This window comes from Gobius niger (genome assembly GCF_951799975.1).
Source record: "Gobius niger genome assembly, chromosome: 4".
NCBI classification, from domain to species: domain Eukaryota; kingdom Metazoa; phylum Chordata; class Actinopteri; order Gobiiformes; family Gobiidae; genus Gobius; species Gobius niger.
The window spans coordinates 16,518,335-16,542,937 of NC_136855.1; the positions used below are offsets into that span (position 1 = coordinate 16,518,335).

General features: G+C 40.0%; 1 protein-coding gene across 3 annotated transcripts in view; it reads left to right on the forward strand.

Annotated features, from left to right (window-relative positions):
• Positions 1 to 24,603, forward strand: part of LOC306962094 (protein TANC2-like) — a 56,680-nt gene that overhangs the window by 13,104 nt on the left and 18,973 nt on the right. For all 3 annotated transcript variants that reach the window (XM_079555151.1, XM_079555152.1, XM_079555150.1), the window contains 7 exons: positions 1,079 to 1,351; positions 10,235 to 10,351; positions 10,779 to 11,069; positions 12,509 to 12,621; positions 16,644 to 16,875; positions 18,666 to 18,832; positions 22,104 to 22,412. In XM_079555151.1, the coding sequence (XP_079411277.1) occupies positions 1,079 to 1,351; positions 10,235 to 10,351; positions 10,779 to 11,069; positions 12,509 to 12,621; positions 16,644 to 16,875; positions 18,666 to 18,832; positions 22,104 to 22,412 (1,502 nt within the window). The remainder of the gene's footprint in view (positions 1 to 1,078; positions 1,352 to 10,234; positions 10,352 to 10,778; positions 11,070 to 12,508; positions 12,622 to 16,643; positions 16,876 to 18,665; positions 18,833 to 22,103; positions 22,413 to 24,603) is intronic.

Below are 24,603 nucleotides of genomic sequence, written 5' to 3' on the forward strand. Positions count from 1 at the left end.
AAGTGCTGCGTATTTGTGCTTGTTTTAATATCTAGCTTCAAATGAAATGGCCACTTTTGACAGGCAGAACCATAACTTTTCTTTCTAAGGATTATTAGCCCGCATGAATTAGAACAGTGAGTGAAAGGGGGTGAAGAGCGGGGAGAGAAATGCAGCATATTGTTGGAGCTGCCAATACCTCACAGAGCTCAAATATAGGCAAATTGGGTGAAGTATCTTGCCCAAGATACAATAACAGTTTGCACAGTTGTGGATGTATGCTCTAACTGCTGAGCTACTGTCATTGGGGACTTTTCCCCCCTTAATTCATGACTAAAGGCCATTAACTAGAAAGAAACTCCTTAGGGTGTTCCACAGGCTGGTTCCATTAGATTGTTGGAGCCATATCTAACTCCTCCTCTTATAGCAGCATTTATCCAGCCTCCTGACAAGAAAAACATCAGAACTGCCTCCAGAAGCTTCCTAATTAGACGTGGCATAAACTAGTTTAGATGACAACCTGCAAAACCTTTGTTACACTGCTGACAAATCTTTTTTTCGTCGTTGTTTTTCTTATGGTCTGCCTCCATACTATGCAGCAAATAGTGGCAGGTGACAGCTGAAAGTGACGGAGTTAGATACAGCTGGAGTTCCTACTTTTCTAAGTCAATGCCACTTTAGCCTTGAGGCTTCACCACCCTCCCTTTAAAACTGGGACACTGCTGTCTTTGTTGCTTATGGCTCTGATTCTCTAAAATAGGGCACTTTTCTTTAAATAGAGTTTGCATTTCAAGTTACAAAAAAAGAACAAGGGCCAGGTATTGCCATGAAACAAGCAAAAATATTGAATTGTTCTACAAGAGGACATTATGTTCAGCATAAATAGGTGATACACTTCTAAATGTAGATGTCCATATTGGGTGTACAGGTTGTCAATGCTGTACATGTTTTTTTCATGAATATCTGCTTGCAAGGCAGGAAATCATATGACATCAGATGAACATAGCATTGGCTGCAAAGGTTCAATTGCAGCTTTTTACACAGTGTATCGATTCATGAATGTCATGAACTACCTATATACAATCATGTGCCACCACAGCCACCATCACCAGTTCTTCGGAGAATGAGGAGCGCTGTGCCGATTTACCTAAAGATGACGGGCCAGGGGGCGGTGCGGGAGTAATGGGCCGTGCGACCGATGAGCGTCATCATGGCTCCAGCAAGGACAATTTGGCCGTCCAATCAGAGGAGGCCTTACCTAGAGCTGAGATCAAGGAGACCAGGACCCCACCTGCGCCCAAAAGACCTCTACCGCAACACCATGCACACGGGACATCCTCCCTGGCGACGCAGCGCCCAAATTCTGTGGCAGGTATGTTGTTTTCCAGCTTGTTTTCATTGTGTTTGGTTGAGCTGAGGTCTGACAGTTGTGTATGATGAATGAGTTGTAATAAGGGTGTATTATAAGTTACCCGGTATGATAATTCCAGCTGTGTAGCCAAAAAGGGTAAACTGTGCGAACCTTGCAGTATTAGTAATAGGCATTTTATTGTTCATGATTACAGTGAGCCAACACAAGCATTCACCTTGTAATTCTGTTCCTACAATTCCAAACAACTCGTAACACTGCACACTTTTCTGGCAAATCAACTATTACAAGCTACAATATACACATAAATGGTCACGCTGCTACTATGCGAGAAACGTGTTCACCTTTTCGCTGACACAAGATAAACTATGATCAGATTAGCCATGTCCGTTCTGCTTAAATTAAAATAATTGTTAGTGAAAGGCTTTCTGTTAAGGTCAGGCAGTAAAATTGAAAGCATTTTTCCCATTAATGAAGTGTGGTAATGAATCCTGCGGCTCAGGCTCAGACCCACGAGAATAATTAGTGAATAATTAATATTGACTGTAAAGTTTATTGATAGAATGGATTTTGACGTGACATTTTCCAATACACAATACACACATCTCCACAATTCATGAGCTGAACTGTGCTGCCCCTTCTGAGGCAATGGACACGCACTCTGAGCAGCTAAATGTCCTGGGAGGGCCTATAGTCATAAGAAAATACAACTCTTCCCCCTCTCTACAGTCACGATGTTTGGTTTGGTTATAGCACAAGCGCTCTTCCTCTTCGCTTAGATGTCAGTTCATTTGTAGTGGGAGCAAAAGAGAAAATTCCCCCGAGGAGCAGATTCACTGTAATGCCTGCCAGTTTCTGCTGTCAGCTGGTGCATTCATTTAGAAAGGGCTTGATGAGATACAGTAATACACTTCTATATAGTCAGTAAGGACAGTCAGTAAGGGCTTAAATGTTGATCATAATGCATTAAAGCCTTTACTTAATAAGCAGATATAAGACGAAAATTGGCAAATATCATGTATCAAAAACGATGTACTGCAGGGCAATGACTTTCACAACAAAAGTGATCCGGGAAAAGTGCTATTAATGATGCATGACAGAAATTACATAGTAAGACATACAGTAAGAAAGATGCAACACTGTATGGATGAAGGAAGGAACAACATATTGCATCCTAGTTTTTCTAGCGTATTGCTGTTGCATTACATTTGCATATTCAGTTTTAAATTAAAAAACAAGATTTTGTTCACTGAGCACATTTTCAACATGTCCAGGAGAATTGAGGAAATACTGCACTTGGAGAATGCTATTAATCTACTGCTACAATCACAGACTTGTCTGTAGAGGTCCAAACTATATCTAGCTTCAAATGAAATGGCCACTTTTGGCAGGCAGAACCATAACATTATTAGCCCACATGAATTAGAACAGTGAGTGAAAGGCGGTGAAGAGCGGGGAGAGAAATTCAGCATATTGTTGGATTGTCCAAGATACAATAACAGTTTGCACAGTTCGATGGATGTATGCTCTAACTGCTCTCACATAAAAAAGTCCATGGTGGCAAAATTGTATTTGCGAATTGCTAATGGTGCCCAATCAAACTGTGATTTGTATTTGATTGCAGTACATGGTTTCGACATGAACTCAATTTGGACTGCACGCTATGAGAAAAAATACATTCAAAAACTGTCTTGAACATTGTGTCAACAATATTATTGCACTATTATACTAAACCACTCCAACTTTGTGTTACATGAATTTAAACAGAAATTGAGCACTGTCAAATCCAGACTTAAGAGGGACCAAAACAAGGCTAAAATAGTAAAAGTAAATTAAAAAATTGTAAGCCACTACACGGTTTTGCAAAAAATAAACTAAAATCTCAAAGTCAGACGAAAGACCCTAGTGATTTTGTGATATATTGGTGTTGATTACAGTATGGATATGACGTTACATCATTTTGCAATCACGAGATTGTTGTGATATGTTGTGCAGCCCTCGCTACTATCAATGATAAATCTTCAATACATTCTCAGCCTTAGTATTTTTACAGAACAAGAACAGCAGTCATTGTGAAATATTGTTTTTGGACAACACCATTGATCAATGTTTATGTTTAGAACCTTCAGTCAATACTGTCTTGCTTGTTGCTGACGGTAGGATCATTTCAGTAACATTTCACCAGATACGTATTCCCATAGCAACAGTCAATTTTCACTACATAACATTATCAATCAGCGTCTCTTTCCCGGTTGGCTGTTCACAGTACAAAACGCTGACAGTGAACAATGGGAGTTAAATATCTAATTACAATGTTTAACTGCAATTTGGCTGATTGATTGCCACGTATATTGATTTGTGGCATTATTTGCAAGCCGGTATTTTTCAATTTTGCAAAACAGTAATTACACCGTTTTGGCATTACTTATAAGCCCCCTGGCGAGAACAAACACGAACTCTGGAACAGCGTCCATATGATTTGTTGAAGCGTTGAAAAAAGTGTGTGCTGCTGCCACTATAGAAAAGTTAGGCCATCTGGCACATGTCTCGCTGTGTTGTTTGTTTTTAGCTTCAGCCATCAGATGCTTGGGTTGTTGTTGTTTTTTTCCGCTAATGATTTGATGGTGAATAAGATGTTTTAGTGTTTGATGTAAGACAGGACAAAAACTACTTCACTTCACAATCTAGATTAATTCTTGTTTGGTTACAATGAATTTTAAACTGGTGATTGTGATTCAGTTTGAGCATGCTAAAAAAAGACCTACTACAACCCACCTACTACTAAAGAAAGTGATGTGCTTGCTTAAGGGGTATAACAATAGAATGCCAATTTACTGTTACCCCATCGTCAATAGGATGCACTATGTTCAACTTCAAGTTGTATGCGTCAAGTACAAGGTACCAGAAGCGATGAAAAATGTGGCTTTTTTCCCACACTTGACTGTCATACATCTAGTGCTTGGACCTCCAACCTTTTTTTTAGCCAGTGAACTACTTTTAAAACTAAGAGCTGCTCATGCTTTGAAGAAATGTGTCTAACTTTCAATGGGCCATAGTAATGATTTAGAAGAGGGGTAGGCTGTTTGATCGTGGGCCAATTTTATTCCGAATCAAGAGATGAAGGGCCAAGCCTGCCTGTGGGGCCCAATCTCATGGATCACTTTCGATGTTAAAGGGGCTAGATGCAAGTGAGCCATTTTATACTCACTACTGCCACCTCAGGTCACACGTGTAACTGCACCTTCTATATTAAGCTTGTGCTTCGGACCGAATTAACACCTTTTTGAGTGACAGAGCAGGATTTTAGAGGCAGTTGTGGTGAACAGGTCTCATTCTACACATTAGGACATTGTTGGAACATGTAGGGGGAGGAATACACATAATATTGACATTTTTAAACTCCGTGTATATTCCCTTTAACATACAATATTAGCATTGTTCTTTTATAAAAAAAATCACATTCATTATGTCTTTATTTCTTAAGTGTGCTATACAATGATAACATGAAAATGCCTTTAGATCACACTTGGGTGTAGTGATGTTTCTCAAAATGATGTGTGGGGTCATGATGTTGTCGTTGCCTGCCCCTGATTTAGAACATTGAAATATATTTGTTTTACTTTTCTCTATAATATTGCCGCTTCACTAGAATAAGATTAATTGATAATGAATTAATACTCACCACAAGCATTATCCCATCATCAAATTACTTTTTACTACTCTTTTTATAGCGTTTATAGAGCATATTAAGACATTTTATGTGAATGTCAGTCTTCACAGCCACTGTGTGTTTCAAAGAACTCTTTAGGAGTTGGTATGTGAACTTGTTGGTGATTTGTGGCTTTTTGGACGATGACATCACAGGCGCTGGAGGCAGCAGTGCGAGGCGGCGGAGGTGACCTTTAAAAAGATGAAAGATCAGGAGGGTTTGTTGGGTAATCAGCCAGGTGTCAGCGGCCAGAGAAAGGCCATTGTGAGTGGGGCAGGTGCTCACAGACAGGCTGGTCTCATCAGGCACAAGAATGAAGTCTCCAACTTGTCCCCGTGTCAAACGGACTACAAGCTGCTCTTGCTGCATCTCAGGTCCACTTATCCATTTGGCCTGCAGTTTTTTAACCAGTTATCATCTCCCTTCCCACACTACACCTCCTTCACACTGGCAGCCCACTGTTCTCTGTTGATGTTCTTTCAGGCCTCAACTCTCTGTCTCAAACGTAACAGTAGCAACAGCAACAGCAGTATCTGTTGTCATTGTCATCATCAGTAGTAGCAGAACCAGTAGTCGTACCAAAACTTCCCTTTTGTTTCTTGTAATAGAGATATTGTGTTCCCAGATATCTCAATCGCAGTTTGCCATACAGTATACAGTATAGGTATGTATACTCAATTGTTATTGTTTGGTTTATTGGTCCGTATGTTGTTTAATTAATTATTGGGTGGAGGTTGGAAGATCCTGGTCTTCCATAACATTACTGCTGAGGCAGTAATTCAAGCAAAAGGGACCCAAACCAAGTGCTAAGTACATATGCATGATTATAGTTTTCAGAGGGCCAACATTTCTCTGTTTAAAATATTTTATTTATTGATTTCATGTAACATTCTAATCTCTGAGATTTTGAATTTGGGGTTTTTTGGTTTATTTTTTATTTTTGGGTTATTAAGCCAAAATCATCAAAATTAAAGCAAACAAAGGCTTGACATCTGTCACTTTCATGCCACAAGTCTATATCATATATAAGTTTCACATTTTAAGTTGTATTACAGAAATAAATGTACTTTTTCACGATATTCTAATTTTCCGAGTTTCACCTGTATATTTTAAGTTTGAAAACCTTTGATGAATAGAATAATAATAATGCATGTACAAAATACAGTATAATTGCAGCTTTCACTTTCTTTGATCTTCAACAATATTTCATTATCTGTGCGAGAGTCCCACCTTCACACCATACTGTACATTTTAGCAAGAGAATTACATGAACCAAAAGTGAAACACTGTCCAACACTCTGAACCAGTGTTTGGAGTAACTGACGCAGGTAGAAAAGTGCCATATAAATTGATACCATTCACCATTATTATTTTAAGTTCAAGAGGCTTTGGCCATCACCATCTTTAGTTTAATTGTGGGCTAGAAAACACAACATTCTTATGCACTTCTAGAGCCGCACTTTCTTTATTTTGTTGCACGTAGGAGGCAGAGCCCACTATTACAGTGTAGTAAATAAGTAGAATTGCTCACCTTCTACTCCCACTGACCTTTTATTTTGCGTTCTCACAGTCAGGTTGCTCTCACAGTCAGGTTGATCTGACCAGCGTATTAGATTAGTGTGATAGTAATTGCTAAGAAGTTGTAAGCCCGTACTACAACTGTACCAGCTGTATTAATACACAGTGGACAGTACTTTACTATAGGAGTTAGCGGGTCTTATAGCCATTCACAGGTTGTTTCATTGCAGCTTTGCCTTGTTGCCCTGGAGCGCTGCGTGGCTGTGTTTTTATCCCACTGTAGGGATTAGAGGCAGCAGTAATACCAGATTTGCAGATTTCACATGAGATTTTTCATGTTGCAGAAATAATGAATAACAAAATCGCCATTCAGAAAATCTAAACTCCTCGTGACATCTTCGGCTAACACGAAAGTTAATATCTTGCAGTGAATTGTAGTCTCTCCTGTTATGCTTTTTGCCTCAGTACAGTTTCGTACAACACAGAAATGTCGCAAAAGCCTTCTTAAGCTTCATATCTTTCGCTGTGTGTGGAAAAAGCAAACACTTGGCTGACCTTTAAACTCTTGATTGTGAGTGGGAGGAGGATTGGCGCAAACTGTTGCATCTTGTTCTCTGCTCTTCATTTTCTTTTGTTCTATACGGTACACTACATAATGAGTCTTATATCAAGAAAAATACGCAATAATCTGCTGAAAACAGGCATTACAAGTAGTACTGCAGAGGAAAAAAGACATGTCATAATATGTTGTGATACTGTGGCAATGACAGTAACGTTAAAGTAGCAGTGACCCTGTACTAACATGAAATTCAACAAAAGCTAAATAACCCTTGTTCTCTGAGTGGAAAAAAGACTATAGAGTGTCTCTAGACCACTGTTTTAGTATGAAGTGGAGAAATAGAGAATATAATGGATGACTTAATTATTGGATTTAATTACAATTATTCAATGCTGTGTGCTGGTCAGGTTGGCCCACAATGGTATCGCGGCTCAGTCGCAGCGGCTCAGGACTAGTACCTCCACACAATTTCGTTGTATGTTTGTGCAATGACGAATAAAACACTTATTTATATCACAATGATTTTTGATTGGATACGTTTAATGGTCAAAGTTATCCTCTGCTTTTGACCCATTCTTCAGTGCCGTTGGGGTAACCCGTAATGAGCAGTGCTGAAGCTGGGATTAGCCTATTGAGTATGTTTTGGGTTAATGAGTGAAACTGGAGCACCCGCCCAGACACATTGACAACATGCAAACTCCACACAGGAATGCCCCGCTTGGCCCAGGACTCGAATTCTTGTCCTCATAACATCACTTGCAAAATGGTGGTTTGCCAAATGAGCTCTTGTTAGCAAACAAGCTAATTTTACCAAGCCCTTTTTTTCGACTGCAAAATTATGTTCAACCTATATAACAATGGTGATCATTAAATAACATGTCCAAGATCACTTTAAACTGTTCGTAGCACATTCATCAACACAAATTGAAATAAAAAGTGTAAACAAAAATCGCTGTGACATATGTGTCACGGCGGGCCTTTGGCCCAAAAAGTGTTACAGAAAATGTCATGTAAAAGTACAAAACAATGTCAAGTTAACTTTTGTGGGCCATTTGTGGGCCTTTGAGGTCACAAACGACTTTAGAGGGTGTGGTTGTGACAACGTCCTGGCATAAAATCAAAACCCAAAGTGATAGAGACTTGGGGTTTTTTGCATTGCAAAGAGCAGGGTCAGAGCTGTAAAATGAGACCCCTCCCAACTTTGTATGCATCAGGGGGGCGGAGCAACATCAAATATAATTTCAGTCACGAGTTCGTACACAAAGTCATACTTATACTGCAGACGTTCGCTTGCTAATTCAGAACCGTAAGAGATAGAGACTTGACCTTTTCAGTTCTGGAATCTACTGATTTTTCTCTTTCCATCAAGTAAACTATAATCTACCTAGGCCCCCGGGGGCCCAATAACAACATTTTGACTTTTGGGGGCCCAACCATGCCCAGGTCCACCAAATCGGCATAGAATTTGCGGCACTAAATCGAAAAGTGAAAGTGACGGAGACCTGGGATGCACTGGAAAGGGCTCAACCATAGCTTTAAAATGAGCCCTCTCCCAAGTCCCTAGGCCTCATGGGGGCAGAGTAACCTTGAGTTGAAATTTGGTCACGAGTTCGTACACCACCCGTTGTACATATTTTGTATAATTCTTTTGCCCATTACTCCGGAATAGAATGTGACAGAGACTTTCTGTGTTTTGTTATGGAATCTACTCATTCTTATCCGTCAAACAAACAATAATATTTTACTTAGGCCTCCAGGGGGCGATCACACCTTTGTGGGTCCCCGCATGTATAGTTTTACCCTCAAAAACCCCGTGTAGCACATGTGATACGAACAAGAAACATTAGTGATAGCAACTTACTTTGTTTTGTTTTTTGAATCTACTCAGTCCAAGCTTTAAAATAAGCCTAACCTGATATCCCTAGGCCTTACGGAAGCTGTGCAACAACAAATTGAAAAGTCCAACAAATCAGTGTCAAAAGCAGGTAAAGCGACATGAATGCCTGGATATTTTTGTTGCTTAACCTTATTAAAAAGTAAGTAATGTTGATTTAAATTGTGAAAGTGCAGATAAAACAGCAACGTTGTGCTTCTGAAGAAGAAACTGTCAAGTGGATTGATTTTCAAATAACATGTATAATCTAAAATAAAATACCTATAAACGCCCAATGTGACATATATGTCACTTTACAGCTCGTGCATGGCGGCACTTCGGATCTGAATTAACACCTTTTTGAGTGACAGTGCAGGATTTTAGAGGCAGTTGTGGTGAACAGGTCTGAGCTCATTCTGATTAGGACATGGCTGGAACATGTAAGGGGATGGAAATACTTAATTTTAACATTTTTAAACTCATATAGTCCCTTTCAGTTAGTTTAGAAGGATGTTCATATCTTGTCTTCTCTCAATTGTTAATGTTAAACAGTTACTCAGTGGACTTCATTTTGATTTTAACACATACATTTCAAATCTTACTTGCAGCCCCAAATATGAACATAATGTTTTGTGTGACTGAGACTGTGAGATTGTGTGTCTTCCTTGCAGTTATCTGTATTTAATGCAGCTCTCATTTTTAATAATGCATTTATCAACATTTTTTTGGGTGTCTTTTCCTTGTACCACATCAAGGTCACTGTGTTTATCTTAAAAAACAAACAAAGATTGTTTCCATGGCTACGCTGTTTCAGAATTTGAGCAATCTTAAGAGACTGGACTCGTGTGGATGTGCCCCACAGTGAAGATGCACTCAATCAATCGGAAAACAACTAAAAGCAACCGATGATAGTTTCCAGACTGTAAATTCACAAGAATATTCTGTAGATTTGTGAAATAAAAGTTAAAACAAGAGCTGAATGCTTCCTGTAAAGTCTCGTACTAGTAGGCTACATAGTAATTGTATAACACTTAAGTCAGAGCTGTTAAAAGGCCTGTACTGATTTTTTCCTAAAGCTGAAATTACTATTTGACTTTTTACAGTAGATTGTAAAAGAAAGCATTTGTGAATTAAGTCCACTGTATTATAAAGCATTTATATCGATTTGTTATAGTTTGCAAAAATGATCTCCTTTGCACAATATTCTTCATTCACTTTGCGTTTCAGCAACCAGCACCACCAGACTGGAGGATCTGAGCTTTTTGGACAACCAAAGGCCCGCGGGATATCGAGCGTCTGTCCGCAAACACCACACAGCTGGGCGCACAAATGACGACTCCAAAGGTATTTTGGGTTTAGCCCGGGGTTAAGATAAGTAAATATAGTGCGGCGAAACAGCTGTAGACCCTGAAAGAGTAGCACTACATTACATGTGCTGAACAGCTCAATAAAACACTGTGTTCCCGAACCTAGATTTGACCAACTGCAGCCCCCCCCAGATCATAACAGTTAGTTCAGTCCAGGTGACAACTTTTGTTTTGGTCAGGCAGCGTATATATATATGACCATGACTTCATTAACACTTTCAACTCTGTATTATTTTTTCAATTCATCACTATCTCTATGATTTTAACCTGGTCAATAGACTGTTCTTTTATGTTTTGTTGAGAAAAGGTAAACGTACTGCATAAAATAATCCTGAGGCCTTGCAATAACCCCGATAGAGGTAGTTCATCATTCCTAAATTAATTACCTTTCTTTCTCTGTTTAGGCAAACTGGCTCTATTCAAACAAGCAGACATCATGCTGAAGCCCTTGTTATTTGAAGTGCCAGGGATGACGGCGGACACTCCCTTCGTGGGTCGTGACTGGCTGTTTGTGCGTCTGGAGGAGGTTCTCAGGAAGAGTAGCAGCTGTGAAGGGCGCGGCGCGGTGATTGTGGGGAACGCTGGGTCAGGGAAGAGCGCCATCATCTGGCAGCTCGTCACGCTCAGTTGCCATAATCCGCGCGCGCCACAGGGAGGGACCAACATGCCCCACAGCCCGGGAGCATCGCCTAAGTGTAAGACAGACACACGATTTGGATGAATCAATAGCACTTTACTTTACAGCACGGTGATAGCATAGAAGCTTAAAGTGTAATATCACGGTGATTATGGTAATTTCGTGCCAATTACTCATGGAAAGTGGGCACATACCTGTCCCTACCCTGGTTACCATGCTATTTCCATCCTATTGACGGGTAGTCCCAAACTCTTGTTAATGACTATAATAAGTATTGCAATTTTATGCTGAGGTTTTCCTTGTTATGGACTTAAATCTCATTTGGGTTTCTGTATTTGAAATCAAGCCGGTCACACTGTGCTCCATTTCTAATGACAATTGGCTCGCAAAAATACACCTTTTTTGTAGTGTGAAGTGAAAACATTTTGACCATTTGACCACTATGCTATGATTGTGTACTCTACCAGCTATGGTGATAAGTATCTTTTGGGATCAGTAAGTAAACAATATAGCATACTTAATGGCATGAGCTTCGATTTAAAGATGTAAAGTTTGTCTATGAGAAAATAAAACTTGCACTCTGGTATTTCTTTTCGCTTGATGAAACCGTCCTTTGTATAACAGACAACTAAAGGAATGAGGCTGTACAGACTTTTTGTGGTTTAAAAAAAGCTTATTCCCGCTCCCTAAACTGTGCTGTGAGGTCTGGCACTTTTTGGGACAAGGTTGAAACTGGGTCACGCACTCTTCTTTCAAGTCCTCCCCTGAGGTTTGGTGTGCTGATTGCACTTGTGTAAGCGGTGGGAGTTTGTTGTCTCTCCTTTTTTACATGAGTGACACTATACTTCTTCTGCTGTAACGTATTCGAAAAAATATATATATATGAAAAATCTACTCAGATACTCAGATATTAATCAATACTAAATCTAGTATCTGGATTAGGGCTGTGGAATTAATTGTTATCTATTCAAAAGCTGCAATTACTGAAGAAGACCCTGTAGTTTAGACCTCTATAATCATCTTCTACTAGAAACACTTTTAGTTAGTTAATACAGTTAGAAAGTACAGTAGAAAGTACATAAAGCTTCTCTAAAAGTAAAAAAGTATCAACTATAATATGTCCTTATGAAAAGTAAAACTACCTTAAACGTGTTATTTTTACTTTATTGCGTTTCCACCACTCGCAGAAACAGTTGTTGAATAGGCTCTTTGATTAAAAGGATGCTGTTCGATTTGCTTGTTCTACACTGATGCATTATTCATGAATATTTCGTCTGTCGTTTTGATTTGCATTGAGCAGAAGGTGCGCTGTGGACTGACGTCTAAAGAAATTCACAGTGGAATAATAACACTGTTCTTGCCAGCTGATGTGCTTCTGATGTCAAGTTTTCAAATTTAAACGCACACTAATTGAATGACAACACTGGCATTGGAGATTTTGTCTTCTAATAGGTGTAAATAGCAGCTTTGTGTGTGTTGTTGTCTTGCCTTGTCCAGGTGGGGATAAACACTCTAAAGCAGGCTCCAAACCAGCAGCGGAGTCCCTGTCCAATCTCAGCACCGGCGCGAGTGACGGCAGGAAGCAGGCTGTCAGAGCGCTCGCTGATAAGGTACATGAGCACAGAAGTTAGTTCTAATGCATGTTGTCTTTTAACTCTTTGGGTATGTATATTTTATGGTATAGGAAGCAGAAAGACCACAGCTGTGTACATCTGAAGTTCTATTGAAATTGATGGCTTCTTCCTCATCTCCTCTAAGGCCTTACAGAGTAGATACAATTTTGTTTCTAACTCTAAAAGTTATTATTTATATTATTACCGGACAGAGGTGTTTTAAAACAATGATAATGGCCAGTGTTAGTTTGACTGTTTGTCTACTGTGTGTTCTGACCTCCATTTGTGATTTTGGCATCTGACTCTCAAAAGTAAGATGCCTAAATCTGGCATTTGACTTTTGAGATGCCAGCTCTCAAAAGTCTGGCATAAGCACCATGTTTTTGTGTTTGTTGGGATATTGATAAGAGGCAGTGTTTTAAAAACATTGACTGGAAATACTGTTTCTAAATGAGTGCATTACTACTGGCATCTTTAAATTCCAACACTTTTCATTTTTCCTGTAAAATTTGCCCAATGAACGGGTTAGGGCTAGGATTAATCAGTCAGAGTCTACCCAGTCTAAAACGTAAGGGTTGTTATAGAAATGATGGACATTTAGAAAATTGTATGGACAGAAATAGCGTAATTGTTGGTGTTCTCACACATTGAATTGACCTGTATGATATTGTTAATTTTGCCTTATGTGAAGTATTAAAGTCATGTCGCCTGTTAACACAGAAGATCACTCTACTGGGATAAGCCCCCACAGAAGCAGAGGAGTTTAGATGGTACCACCTTAATCATGCGTCAGTGCTGCCCCAACAGTCAACAAATAACAACAGAGTGGGCCATCTGGCTGATCCGAGCAAAAAGCCTGAGTCATTTTTTAGAACCATGGGCTTAGATAATGAGCAAATAACTGGAGAGAGACATTCTATACTCAAGACACTTTTTATAGTGGGTATATTAGAAAATCCACAATATTTTACTGAGGCAATCTTTTACTTTGAAACATACATTCAAATGGAGGTGACGTCTCACTCCCCATCCAGGGGGCTTCCTCGTGGCTGGTTTCTGGGGCATGGCTCAAGCCCAGGTGTGCAACAGCTGGAAGCGCAGTCCTCCATACCTATTGAGGGCTGGGCGTATAGATCTTTCATACATGGGCTCCTTCTCTTTTGGACCTTGCAGGAACATTCTTTTATTACATTCATTATGTCTTCTTGTTTCCAAAAAATACTAAAACGTTCTTTTAGAAAGACACTTGGTATAACAAAAGGGTTTGTTTACCTTATGCGTTTCGACGGACAGTGAATTTTACTTCCGTCTTCCTCAAAGGCGTCTCCAAACGTACATGATGCGTCTTTTTTTCAGCTGTTCTAAGCAGTGCTTAATTTGAACCCCCGTTTGGGAGAACATATTCCCCCAATTTTCTGTTTTTCAGGGTAAAGGATCCAGGAAATATTTAGGAGGATCCGGCAAATATTTCATCTGATATAATGGTGTTTAATGAGAGTGTTCCAGCAAATGTTTTGGCCTGTTCCCTCAATCAAATCAGTGTGCACACAAGTGTTTCTGAAATTTTCAAATTTACAAATTAAGCACTGGTTCTAAGCTATTTAAACAAACTTTTGTGTTATACCTAGTCTTTCTAAAATAACCTTTTAGACAATTCCTGCAAGAACGTGTCCCTATAATCAGAAAGAGGCCAAGTATGAAAGACCGATACAAGCCGTTTGAAAGAGGGGTGAAGAAGGCCAAATATGTTGAGCTGTCCAAGGAAGATTGTCGTTGTTACAATCCTGATGAGCAGCTCCCTCCTCAGGTGACTTCTACATGGCACAGTGACGGGGCTGGGGTACTTGCTTTAGTGGCACAGTGGAGTTTCATGCTGGGCATGATGGCAGCCTGTGGAGAGATGTTGCAGTGGGAATCCCTGTTTGAGGGCCTTCATCTTTGTTGTAATGACTGGGTTTTTCAGCAGAACAGTGCTACAATTTGCCTGCATGACAAAGAATTTCTTCCAGGAGAATAGCGTTACTCTTTTGGACCATCCTGTGTGTTCCCCCGATCTAAATCCAACTGAGAAGATTTGGGGATGGATTCAAGGACATTTCACAAAAATGTACGCCAGTTCAAGACCGTAAAGGCTCTCCATGAGGCCATCTTGACCACTTGGGAAAATGTTTCCACTAGCCTCCTGGAAACACTTGCATCCAGCATGCTGCAACCATTTTCTGAAGTGATCATAAACATCGTGGAGCTATTCATTACTGAGACCTTTTTTTGAAACATTGATTTCTGAGTTTGGGTTTTTAAGCTTTGGGCTGCTGAAAAGCCTATTTCAGTTGAATTGGTGTTTTCAATCAATTGCGACCTCAGTCTCTCTCTCATTTCTGCTTTTTGCATTCTGAAGCTCTACTTTGAACCTTCTTAAGAACCAACAGTGCAAAATGTGAATCCTTGCAAATTTTCAAATGGTCTTAAAATTATGATCAGGAGTGGAATCTTGGTTTCTTGCAATATGGATATTGAGTCAGCTTGTATTGTCATATATTTGTCAATATCTTGTGCATCCCGAGTGTAGGTGTCAGTGTGTGTTTTGTGGCTTCAGAATGAGTAAAAGAGTTATGTGAAATGCAAAATTGTGGTGCAATTCATAATAATTGCTATTAAAAAATAAAACATGGAAGGCATGCACGTTTTTGAGCCCATGTGGACTGCTGTGTTCCAGTAAGACATATTATTCATGTTTTTGATTTAAAATACTGTTAATTCCCATTAAGTTCAGATACTTGGAGATTCTGTTGCAAAGACTATGGCCTTGATCAAAGGCAGTGCTTCTCTGAATAGAAGAAGAGATCGATGCTGTTGCTAAGTTGGCTACTGCTTCATGCAGTTACACAGGCAAAAGACAGAAATGTTAACAGAATATCTACATTTTCTCCTGCTGGCTGTTTTGATAGCCCAGATTAGGATTTGTGTTTTTGATTACAGCTTTCTCATACACACTAAAGGGTGTGGGCTGCTACCAGCTTCACAGTTTCTTTAAATAGATACAGAACAGTAGCCTCCTTCTGTAAAACTTTGAAACTGATAAAAAGGGTCAAATAACTCAATGTCCCAGGGTCTTGTCGGGCACATGTAGAGCATGCTGCTGATTGCATCACAGAAATGGCATGGAAGCTGCTAAATTTACTAACTTGGCCTCAATAAGAGTTTCCATGGGAACTACTGAGACTTGTGATGGAAGATATGCACTCAAAATCATTGATAATCGGACGTGTGGTTGACATTGATTTAAAACCAGGGCAAATAGGGACTATATACTACCAAAGTATCATTACAGTATTGCATTGAGGTATTTCAAAAATGTTCAATCAGAAAAGATCTGCTTCGATCAAACAATTTTGTAAGAATACGTTTTTTTATTTTATTTAAAAAAATAAAAAAATAAAAATAAAAAAATCCTCAACACTTTACTCATTCTTCAGTGTCAGGAGCAGTGGGCGACCATTGTGGATGATTGGCCAAGACAAGCAGCAGGACTTTTGCCACGTCACATATTTAGGTCAACAAGCAGCTGTGCAGCTCCAGTGTATTAGCCGACTCACTACAGACTCCATCCATCCATCCATCCATCCATGTGAAAGAGACTGTATCGGATCAGCAGGACATCGAATGCCCATTCGTGTAACTCTGTTGTTTCCTGGTGATGTTTACTTCTCCATTTAAAATTATAGTGGTCAGTGTTGAAACCTGTTCACCTCTCAGCTGGCTGTCAGAGCAGCCTGTTTTTATAGTATGTGGCCTCACCCTGCGATGCCTCAGAACAAATGATATGACTCAGCCACCTCTGGTGGACTTCTGAGAGGCTTTATTCAGCTCAGATTATTCCAATCATATAAGTACAGTACTGAAATAGTAGGTTACTACCAACGAGTGGAACAGTTCATCCTAAAGAAGGCCTTATTTTTCTAAACATATTTGAATGCACATTAATTGTGATATGGATTATTGTTACTCTCTTTCTTCAGGTGGTGGCCTACCATTTCTGTCAGGCTGACAACACATACACTTGCCTGGTGCCAGAGTTTGTGCACAGCATCGCCGCCCTGCTGGCTAGAGCCCCACAGCTCACCCATTACAGAGAACTTCTTGTCCAAGAGCCACATATCCAAAATGCACTCAGTCTGCGGTCCTGTGTCCAAGATCCCATCTCTGCCTTTAAGAAGGGCGTCCTGGAGCCCTTAGCCACTCTGCGCAAAGGTAAGGCACACACAATCAAAGACAAATGTGACATTAAAATTTAAACAGCTTTTAAAGTTTAAAATAGCTTCACTTTTTATGGTGTCTGCTTCCGTCCTCCTGCAATTAGGAAGCCCTCCGCAATCTCCTGGCTGATATTATCCATTCATTAATTTATGACTGGATCATTGATTATTTCCCGGTTGGGGTCAGTGATTTGAGATTGCGGCTGGTGTGAAACAGATGTCAGGTCATTTACATAGGGGAATGATGAGTGTTATTTTTGCCCCGGTGAGTCATCAGCATCCCACATGATTTCAAGGTCGCAGGACGCTTTGGAGAGGCTGCTGTGAAGGTTGCATTAGTTTGTGCTCTTGCTCGTCATAGCCACAGTCAGCCAGATTGATGACCTGACGCTTGACTCTGCAAGAGGAGTGTGTGTTTTGTCAACTCAATCTCTATTAGTTTAAAATGGAGAGCGCGAGTGTACGAGTCCTCACCGGCAAGAGGTGACAGCGGGGAAGATACGAAGCGTGATGGATACGTTCAGTTTGAGGCTAATAAACGACAGCGGCCTCTGCTCCTCTTATAGCACACTGTAATCAATAGCAGCAGTCGGTGTTTTTCTCAGCGGGTGATGAGCTGCAAAACAATGCGCGGTTTGTACTGGCTCGAGACCAACTGTCAAAGCAGATGTCTCTTTGAACTTTGCCCCTTTTTGAAGAGTTGCTTGCAAGTTCTTTCATTCAGTCTATTGAGATTAGATTTGCAATGTATATTTTACATCACATTTACCCATAGCATTAACATAATAAGAAAATAAGGTTACCTATAATTGCAACCTGTGAGATTTACTCACTTTTCAACCACATGATTGTATCTGATTGTGAAAAAAACTTGCAGTCCAAGGACGGATTGCCTTCTTTTTTGACAATAACTTGCTTGAGAGCTTCACATGGTTTGGTATGGGGATGTAGGCACATTAAAGGTGCACTGTGCAACTTTTTATGTGGAAAAAAAACAACTTGATATTTGTGCGTATTTGACCTTTTAGTGACCTTTTGGGGTTTCTGGCCAGTTTCTGGTACGAACCCCGAAAAAACAATTGACCCTGTAGCGTCATAAAGGCAACTGTGAGGGAAAGCAAAGGCGCCATGCTGTACCCATAACGCCACTGAGTCACTAAAAGGTCAAATATACACAAATTTCAAGTTTTTTTTCCACATAAAAAGTTGCATAGTGCACCTTTGAGGTATCCCATACAGACTAAGTTTGGCACCCCTTACATTGTGACACAGAGCACATTCTTATATATTCTAATATATGTTGTGGCTCTACAAAGGTTGGATTCTCATATATATGCAATTATTCATCAGATATAGCATAGCATTCGTAGACACCACCCCCTTGCGCTTGCTCTTGTCAACTTGTCCCAGTGGTCTCTTGTTCACTGACAGCTGCCAATCACGCGCCTGTGCCCCTGCTCCCTCACTTGGTTCTTTTTTTTCTAATTTTTCTCCAGCATTTTCAGCTTAAATCAGTTAGCAGTAGTATCCAGTAGCCAACTTCTCATTAAATTTCATTTTATGCCTACACCTTGTTTCACCACGTCCTTTCTCCTACCTCAACCACATCTCACAAAACATGACAAAATGTGTGATTTGGATGGATTTCCAGATGCCATTGCCAGTACAAACCTATTTTTATGCCAGGAATATTATCCTGGTTGTGCAGGAGCATGAAATTGCAACATTTTCTCAGATTTCATGGTGATCCAACTTTATTCTCCCCTTTGTGCTTTGTGTTTCCAGAGAAGAGACTCCCTGAAGAGGACTATATCATTTTGGTGGACAGCCTGAACGAGGCAGAGTTTCATAAACCAGACTACGGCGACACCATTGCAGCTTTCATTACCAAAATTATCTCAAAGTTTCCACACTGGCTAAAGTTGGTGGTAACAGTCAGGACAGGTCTTTTGGTGAGTTCAGTCACTTTGCTTATTCACGTCACACAAGTTATTATCATGATTATTTCTGAAAATGATGGCAATGATTTTTGACATCCATCTGATCTAGAGCATTTAAAGTGTGGTTCCTTTTTCATAGCATTCGTTTCTTTGCCTCACTATGGGATACTGTACATGAGACACTCACTAATGCTACTCAGAGAACTGGGATTATGAAAGTAGCCAAATATTTGTTTGTGGAGAAAAATATAAAAATAATAGAATGCACAAAAACCTATGTGTATTTAAATAACCACAATCAAAAGACTCAAAGGGATATGTAATGTCAGTTTTGCGAACAATATTGTACTGTTTGAAAAGAACTATCCACAGTGCCCAGTGAGCAAATTGTTTTTTAATTAAGTCATGATTATGTGCTGAAAGACTGGTTTAATAGGCTGCTATTGTTTTCTATTTTAATTCTCTTATATGAATAGTTATGAAGTGATCTCAATGCCAAAAAGGGCAGGATTTGTGAACCAAATGTTACCTTGCCTAAATTAGCAACGCTAAATTTGTCAGTTTTTCTTAGCTGCCTTTGATCAACTCAGAGTTACATTTCATTGACACTATATAGGCAGCGTGGCATTTGGCAGCGTTGCTTGCTTCCGTCTGATGTATTTTCTCAATCTGGTGGGTAATCCTGCCAAACAGCACTCGCATCTGTCTCGTGGCACTGGCCAAGCCTCCAAATGCTGCCGGGATTAGGCTGTGAGTGGATGTAATACTACCAGAGACTGCAGAAAAGTCTGGAGCCCAGGGGCCAGCCAGTGCCTTACATAATTGGATTATTGTTTGGGAATACGCAAAACATATTTAGAGCCTTTTTCTTATCATGCACGACTTGAGTAATCACTACTTAGACCAAGAACCCGCCTTCATGCTCACATCAATAAAAGATATCATTGTAGCCGTAAATTGTATTGGAAAAGGGTATATTTTTTAACTATAGAGTGTACATTTATTCTCTTTTAAAGTCTATCACTGAACCCATTTTGGGCAATTCTGGACCCATCCTGCTTTCAATCTCTTAGCTAAAACTTTTTAGCTTGAGGTTTGTTTTTGCTATTACTGCCAGTGGAGGGAGCTCCATGCTTTAAACAAGATGCTAAGAGAGCAAGCCCAACTCAAGTGCTTTTACTTATCCATAATTTTACATTTTGAAACGTGAAATATGAGCATGTTTTTTAATCCACAGTTATACATGATGCTGCATATACATTTTAATAGAGCAGCAGTGTTGCTGTGGGATGAGTGTCTGCCCACAAAACAAACATTTCTCATGTGCATGCTGTTGTTGTGCCCCTGGGCAAGACACTTTACCAACATTCTAATCCGATTACAACATTTTTATAAAATGTTTTCTATTCTGAAATGACCAACTAAAACACATTACTGTCACACATTAATTTACCTCAGCAGATCACTGATGCTCTGGGCTACACTGTGTGTTGTCAAAGCAAGACGTAATTTTCTATTAATTGTGAGTGAGTTTTGACAACATGACTTTTTTAAGCTGGCAAGCCTTGGCAACTGCCGAGCAGTTAAAGACAGTTAAAGAGGAGACAATATCTGATGCCTGTCAGCAATGTTGGAGCTTGAGTCATTGTCACACTATTAGTGTACTGTAACCAATGGCTCTGTGTGAGTCACATCCAATGGCATCTGAGGAACGGGACCTGATTATGCTGCTTTTAATTTTTCATCGCCTAATGCACCAAAGACACTGAAGACACGCTCACTTGATTTTAAATGGCAGCTGGTCATGTGGCTTTTGCATTATTCCTCTTTTAGCGCTGAAGGCTGATTAGGTCTAAAAATAATGTCTGGACTTTCTGTTGGCGTAATCTTGGTTTAATATAACATATACACTGCCTAGCCAAACAAATGTTTTCATCCCTGTTGGCACAGGCATATTTCGCTATGACGATGCCAGGATTCATCATGCTCAAATTGTAAAAGAGTGAATCAAGGAGCATGAGACTTCTTTTTCACACAAGGATTGGCCACAGAACCCAGTTCTCAACCTTATTGCTAGTCTTTGAGAAATGGTCGAGAAGGCAGGTACGACTCTCCCATCACCAATACAAAATCTAGGTGAGAAGTGAACTCTGCAGGGGCTTATCGAAACAATGGCACGGTAAATGCGTTATTCACCTTATTGCGGAGGCTCGGGTGGGCGCCGCCATGAATTGTGCCCGCCCCTTTTCTCCTATCTGTTAACATGGGGCTGGAGAAGTCCAGATTAAGTCACTACACAGGCCGCACAGAGAAACAATGCAGTGTTGACTTGTTGGCGCAGATGAACATTGGACATTTTATACAAATCAATCTACTAAACATCAGATTTGAGCTGTGAACTTTTCCCCTCATTCTCCGCTTAATGAACGGGCTTCGCACTCGACCGGAAGTGTCAGGACAACGGAAGTGCAGCGACAAAGCAAAAAGAGGCAAAAGTGGGCAGGGCGGAGTAAGGTGAATAAAGGCAGACCTTTTCTTTTTTCATGGCATCATTTTTCCAGGAAGTGTCTTGTAATAAACATCAAAATACAGTGTTCAAACTCACAGGTCTCTTGGTAACAAAAGATGGAGTGAAGGATTTGACAGCTTGTGGATAGAAGCTGTTTTTCTATCTGTTGATACTGGTATTTAGCAATCTGCATTTTTGACCAGAAGGCAGAGCAGTGAATAACCCATGTCCAGGGTGAGCGTGTCCATGGAGATCTGTCTGGCCTTTTTCTTCAGTTTGCCAGTGTAAATTACCGTGATAGAAAACAGTAATAGTCAGCTCCACAACACTCATCATTCTGTAGCGTAGCTTCAATCCTGCACTCCAAAATGACTGTATATTTGGTTTTATTCTGGTTATTGACAGAAGTCATTCGCAGTTCTAGGTTATGTCATGAAGTAAAAAAACAGACGGCAATACCTGGGGCTAATGAGTCAGGGATCTTTCTGTAAAGGAAACTAGTTTTAACTAACACACCTGCTTGCAACCAGGACCGTCTCAAACATCACTCTTGATAAGTGTAATTCACCCTGGCTCTCAGTCTATGGACTCAGCACTTCACTTTTAATATCGAAAAGCATATTACTTTTGTTATTACCTTTTTTATACAGGTATTTTGGGCTTTTTTTCCCCCGATGACGTTTCTGCTGCCCTTTTTACTTGAGTCACTTCTAAATGTCATAACTCCATATAGCCCTATTTTAATATCAAATCCACGTCATTCATGTTTTGCAGGAAATCACCACCCTCCTCCCTTTTTCGGGCATCTCTCTGGACATTTTGCCAGACAGCAGTGACTTGGGGGCCGACCTTAGTGACTACATTCACCATCGGGTCAACAACAGCGCTCAGATCGCCTCCAACGTCACCACGGCAACAGGCACTGCGCCCGACCAGCTCCTGCTCAGTAAATTCTGCAGCCACCTCTCATCGCGAAGTCACGGGTCTGTCCTGTACCTCCAGCTCACTCTGGACCTGTTTCACAAGGGGCACCTGGCCATTAAGGGAGGAAACTATCTCGTCGTGCCTGTTTCATTGTCAGAGGTGAGCCGTCTAAAATAAAACTGCTGTGGGAAATACGATATTCATGTCATCAGAAAAAATTTAAATGATTAAGAAATTGGCAGTTCTGGATGGGTGGGACCGGAGGGTTATATTGCAGCACTGGGACACAGGGCTGTGTGGGCTCAAGAAGTCCTGGCTCAGACAATTTGCTGTACGCCTCTCCTCACTTTTCTCCCCCTTTCATGTCATGCTTGGTTTCTGACTTGTTGATGAAAAAGAAATCATAATTTGTTACAAAAAGCCACGCCACGTAACATTTGACCCAATAAATAGAATAAACTACAAGGTTAAGCTATACTTTATTGTCCCCGTAGGGAAATTTGTCCTCTGCATTTGCCCCATCCTTCGATGCCGCTGGGGCAACCCGTAAGGAGCAGTGGGCAGCCACAGTGCAGCGCCCGGGGACCCATCTCCAGGTGTGGAGCCAGGCTAATGGTCAGTATCACCTGGCTGGAGGATTCACCTACTGTACATGTTTTAGGTAGAGGTTAGCAGAGTACCTACACTGGCACAGGGGGAACATGACCTTCTAGCTGTGAAGCACAAGCGCTAACCGCTGCGCCACCGTACCATTTACAAGCATTTATTTATTTCACATATTTTTATCTTCTTCCTGTCTCCCCGGAGAAGAGAGGTTTGCAGCTGCCCGATATCTCTCATCTAACGCAATTTTGTTCACAATTGTATAATGACAGAAAAGCATATCTATCAATCACCCTTATAGATGAACAAACAAACGTTTGACTGCAGTGAGCGGCTCACCGCTCCTCAGACCTGACTTGTGACTTTACTGGGAGCAGGATGTCTTCAGCTCGTCTCCATGGAGACGTTTATTAAAGGCAGCCACATATGAGATTTTTTTTAAGTCAACATTCAAGCCCATTCTTTAATTACCCACTATAAAAATAGCATAATCTACTATATGTCTAGCTGGTCATTTGGAGCATGTTTAGTTTTCTGGCTTCAGTATGGTCCAAAATGTCACTTAGTTTGCCTTTATTCTTATTCTTACTATTCTTACTATTATTATTATTATTATTATTATTATTATTATTATTATTATTGTTGTTGTTGTTGTTGTTGTTGTTGTTGTTGTTGTTGTTGTTGTTGTTGTTGTTGTTATTGTTGTTGTACAGTAAATTGCTAAAATGGTAAATTACCTTAATACTAAATACTTACATGGGAGTGGTGTGTTTTTGTTTATGAACATCTTTTCCATTGTACAATGCGCTTAAGGCCTTAATTGCTATTCTGGGAATTAGCAGAGAAGGATTAATAAAGAAAACAAGTGTTACAGACTTCCATCTCAGCAAGCTGTTTCTTCTCAAAATGATCAGATTCCTGTTCCTAAAAAATTATATTATAGCTAAAAAATTGTAAAGTTTTTATTTCCTTTATTCAGTCAAATTCAATCAGCTTTTTTGTAATTTGTTCTACATGTAAATATATATAGTAGAATAGTGCCATTTATTTTGTTTTTGCCTGAGTCAACATTTTTATTGCACGTCACGTTTTTCATATAAGCCTGCACTAAATTGTTGGGCATTGTCTGTGTATCAAATTCTCAGTCTAGCGCCCTGTCAGCCCAGAGAGCTATGTGCTGTGAAATTACTTTTCACTCCTGGCCAAAGGCAATCAATGTCCGTAAAATTGCCACAAAGGTGCACAAGTGACAACCGGTGTTCACGCTTGTGTTTCCCAAATAAGACACATACGACCTGCTGCTGTATCCAGATTACATCAATAAAAGTTTAAATGCCTACATCAAATGCCTTTTACAAGCTGACAAAAATAGCACTCAGTAACCGAAATGAAGCAGATAGGCATTTGAATGTTGCATAAGCAGATGGGAAGAGAACAGATGCATTTTAGTGTACAAAGGCTAATGGCATATATGAGGGACTAAATAATAGGTGTGCAGCGGAGACATACATTTAACATAAATTTAATAAATTATTATTTCTTATTCCAATCCCCACATACTATCGTGAGCGATTCTTGTACGTGCAGTCCTGAGCCCAGATAAATAGAGAGGCCTCATAGGAAGTACATCTGGAACTGCCAAATCAATAAGCAAACCCATAACTAAAGAACATATCGGTCTCCTTCTTTGTAAAAAAAAAAAAAAAAGAATACAGACAGCTCAAACTCTAGTATGGTATTTTAATTC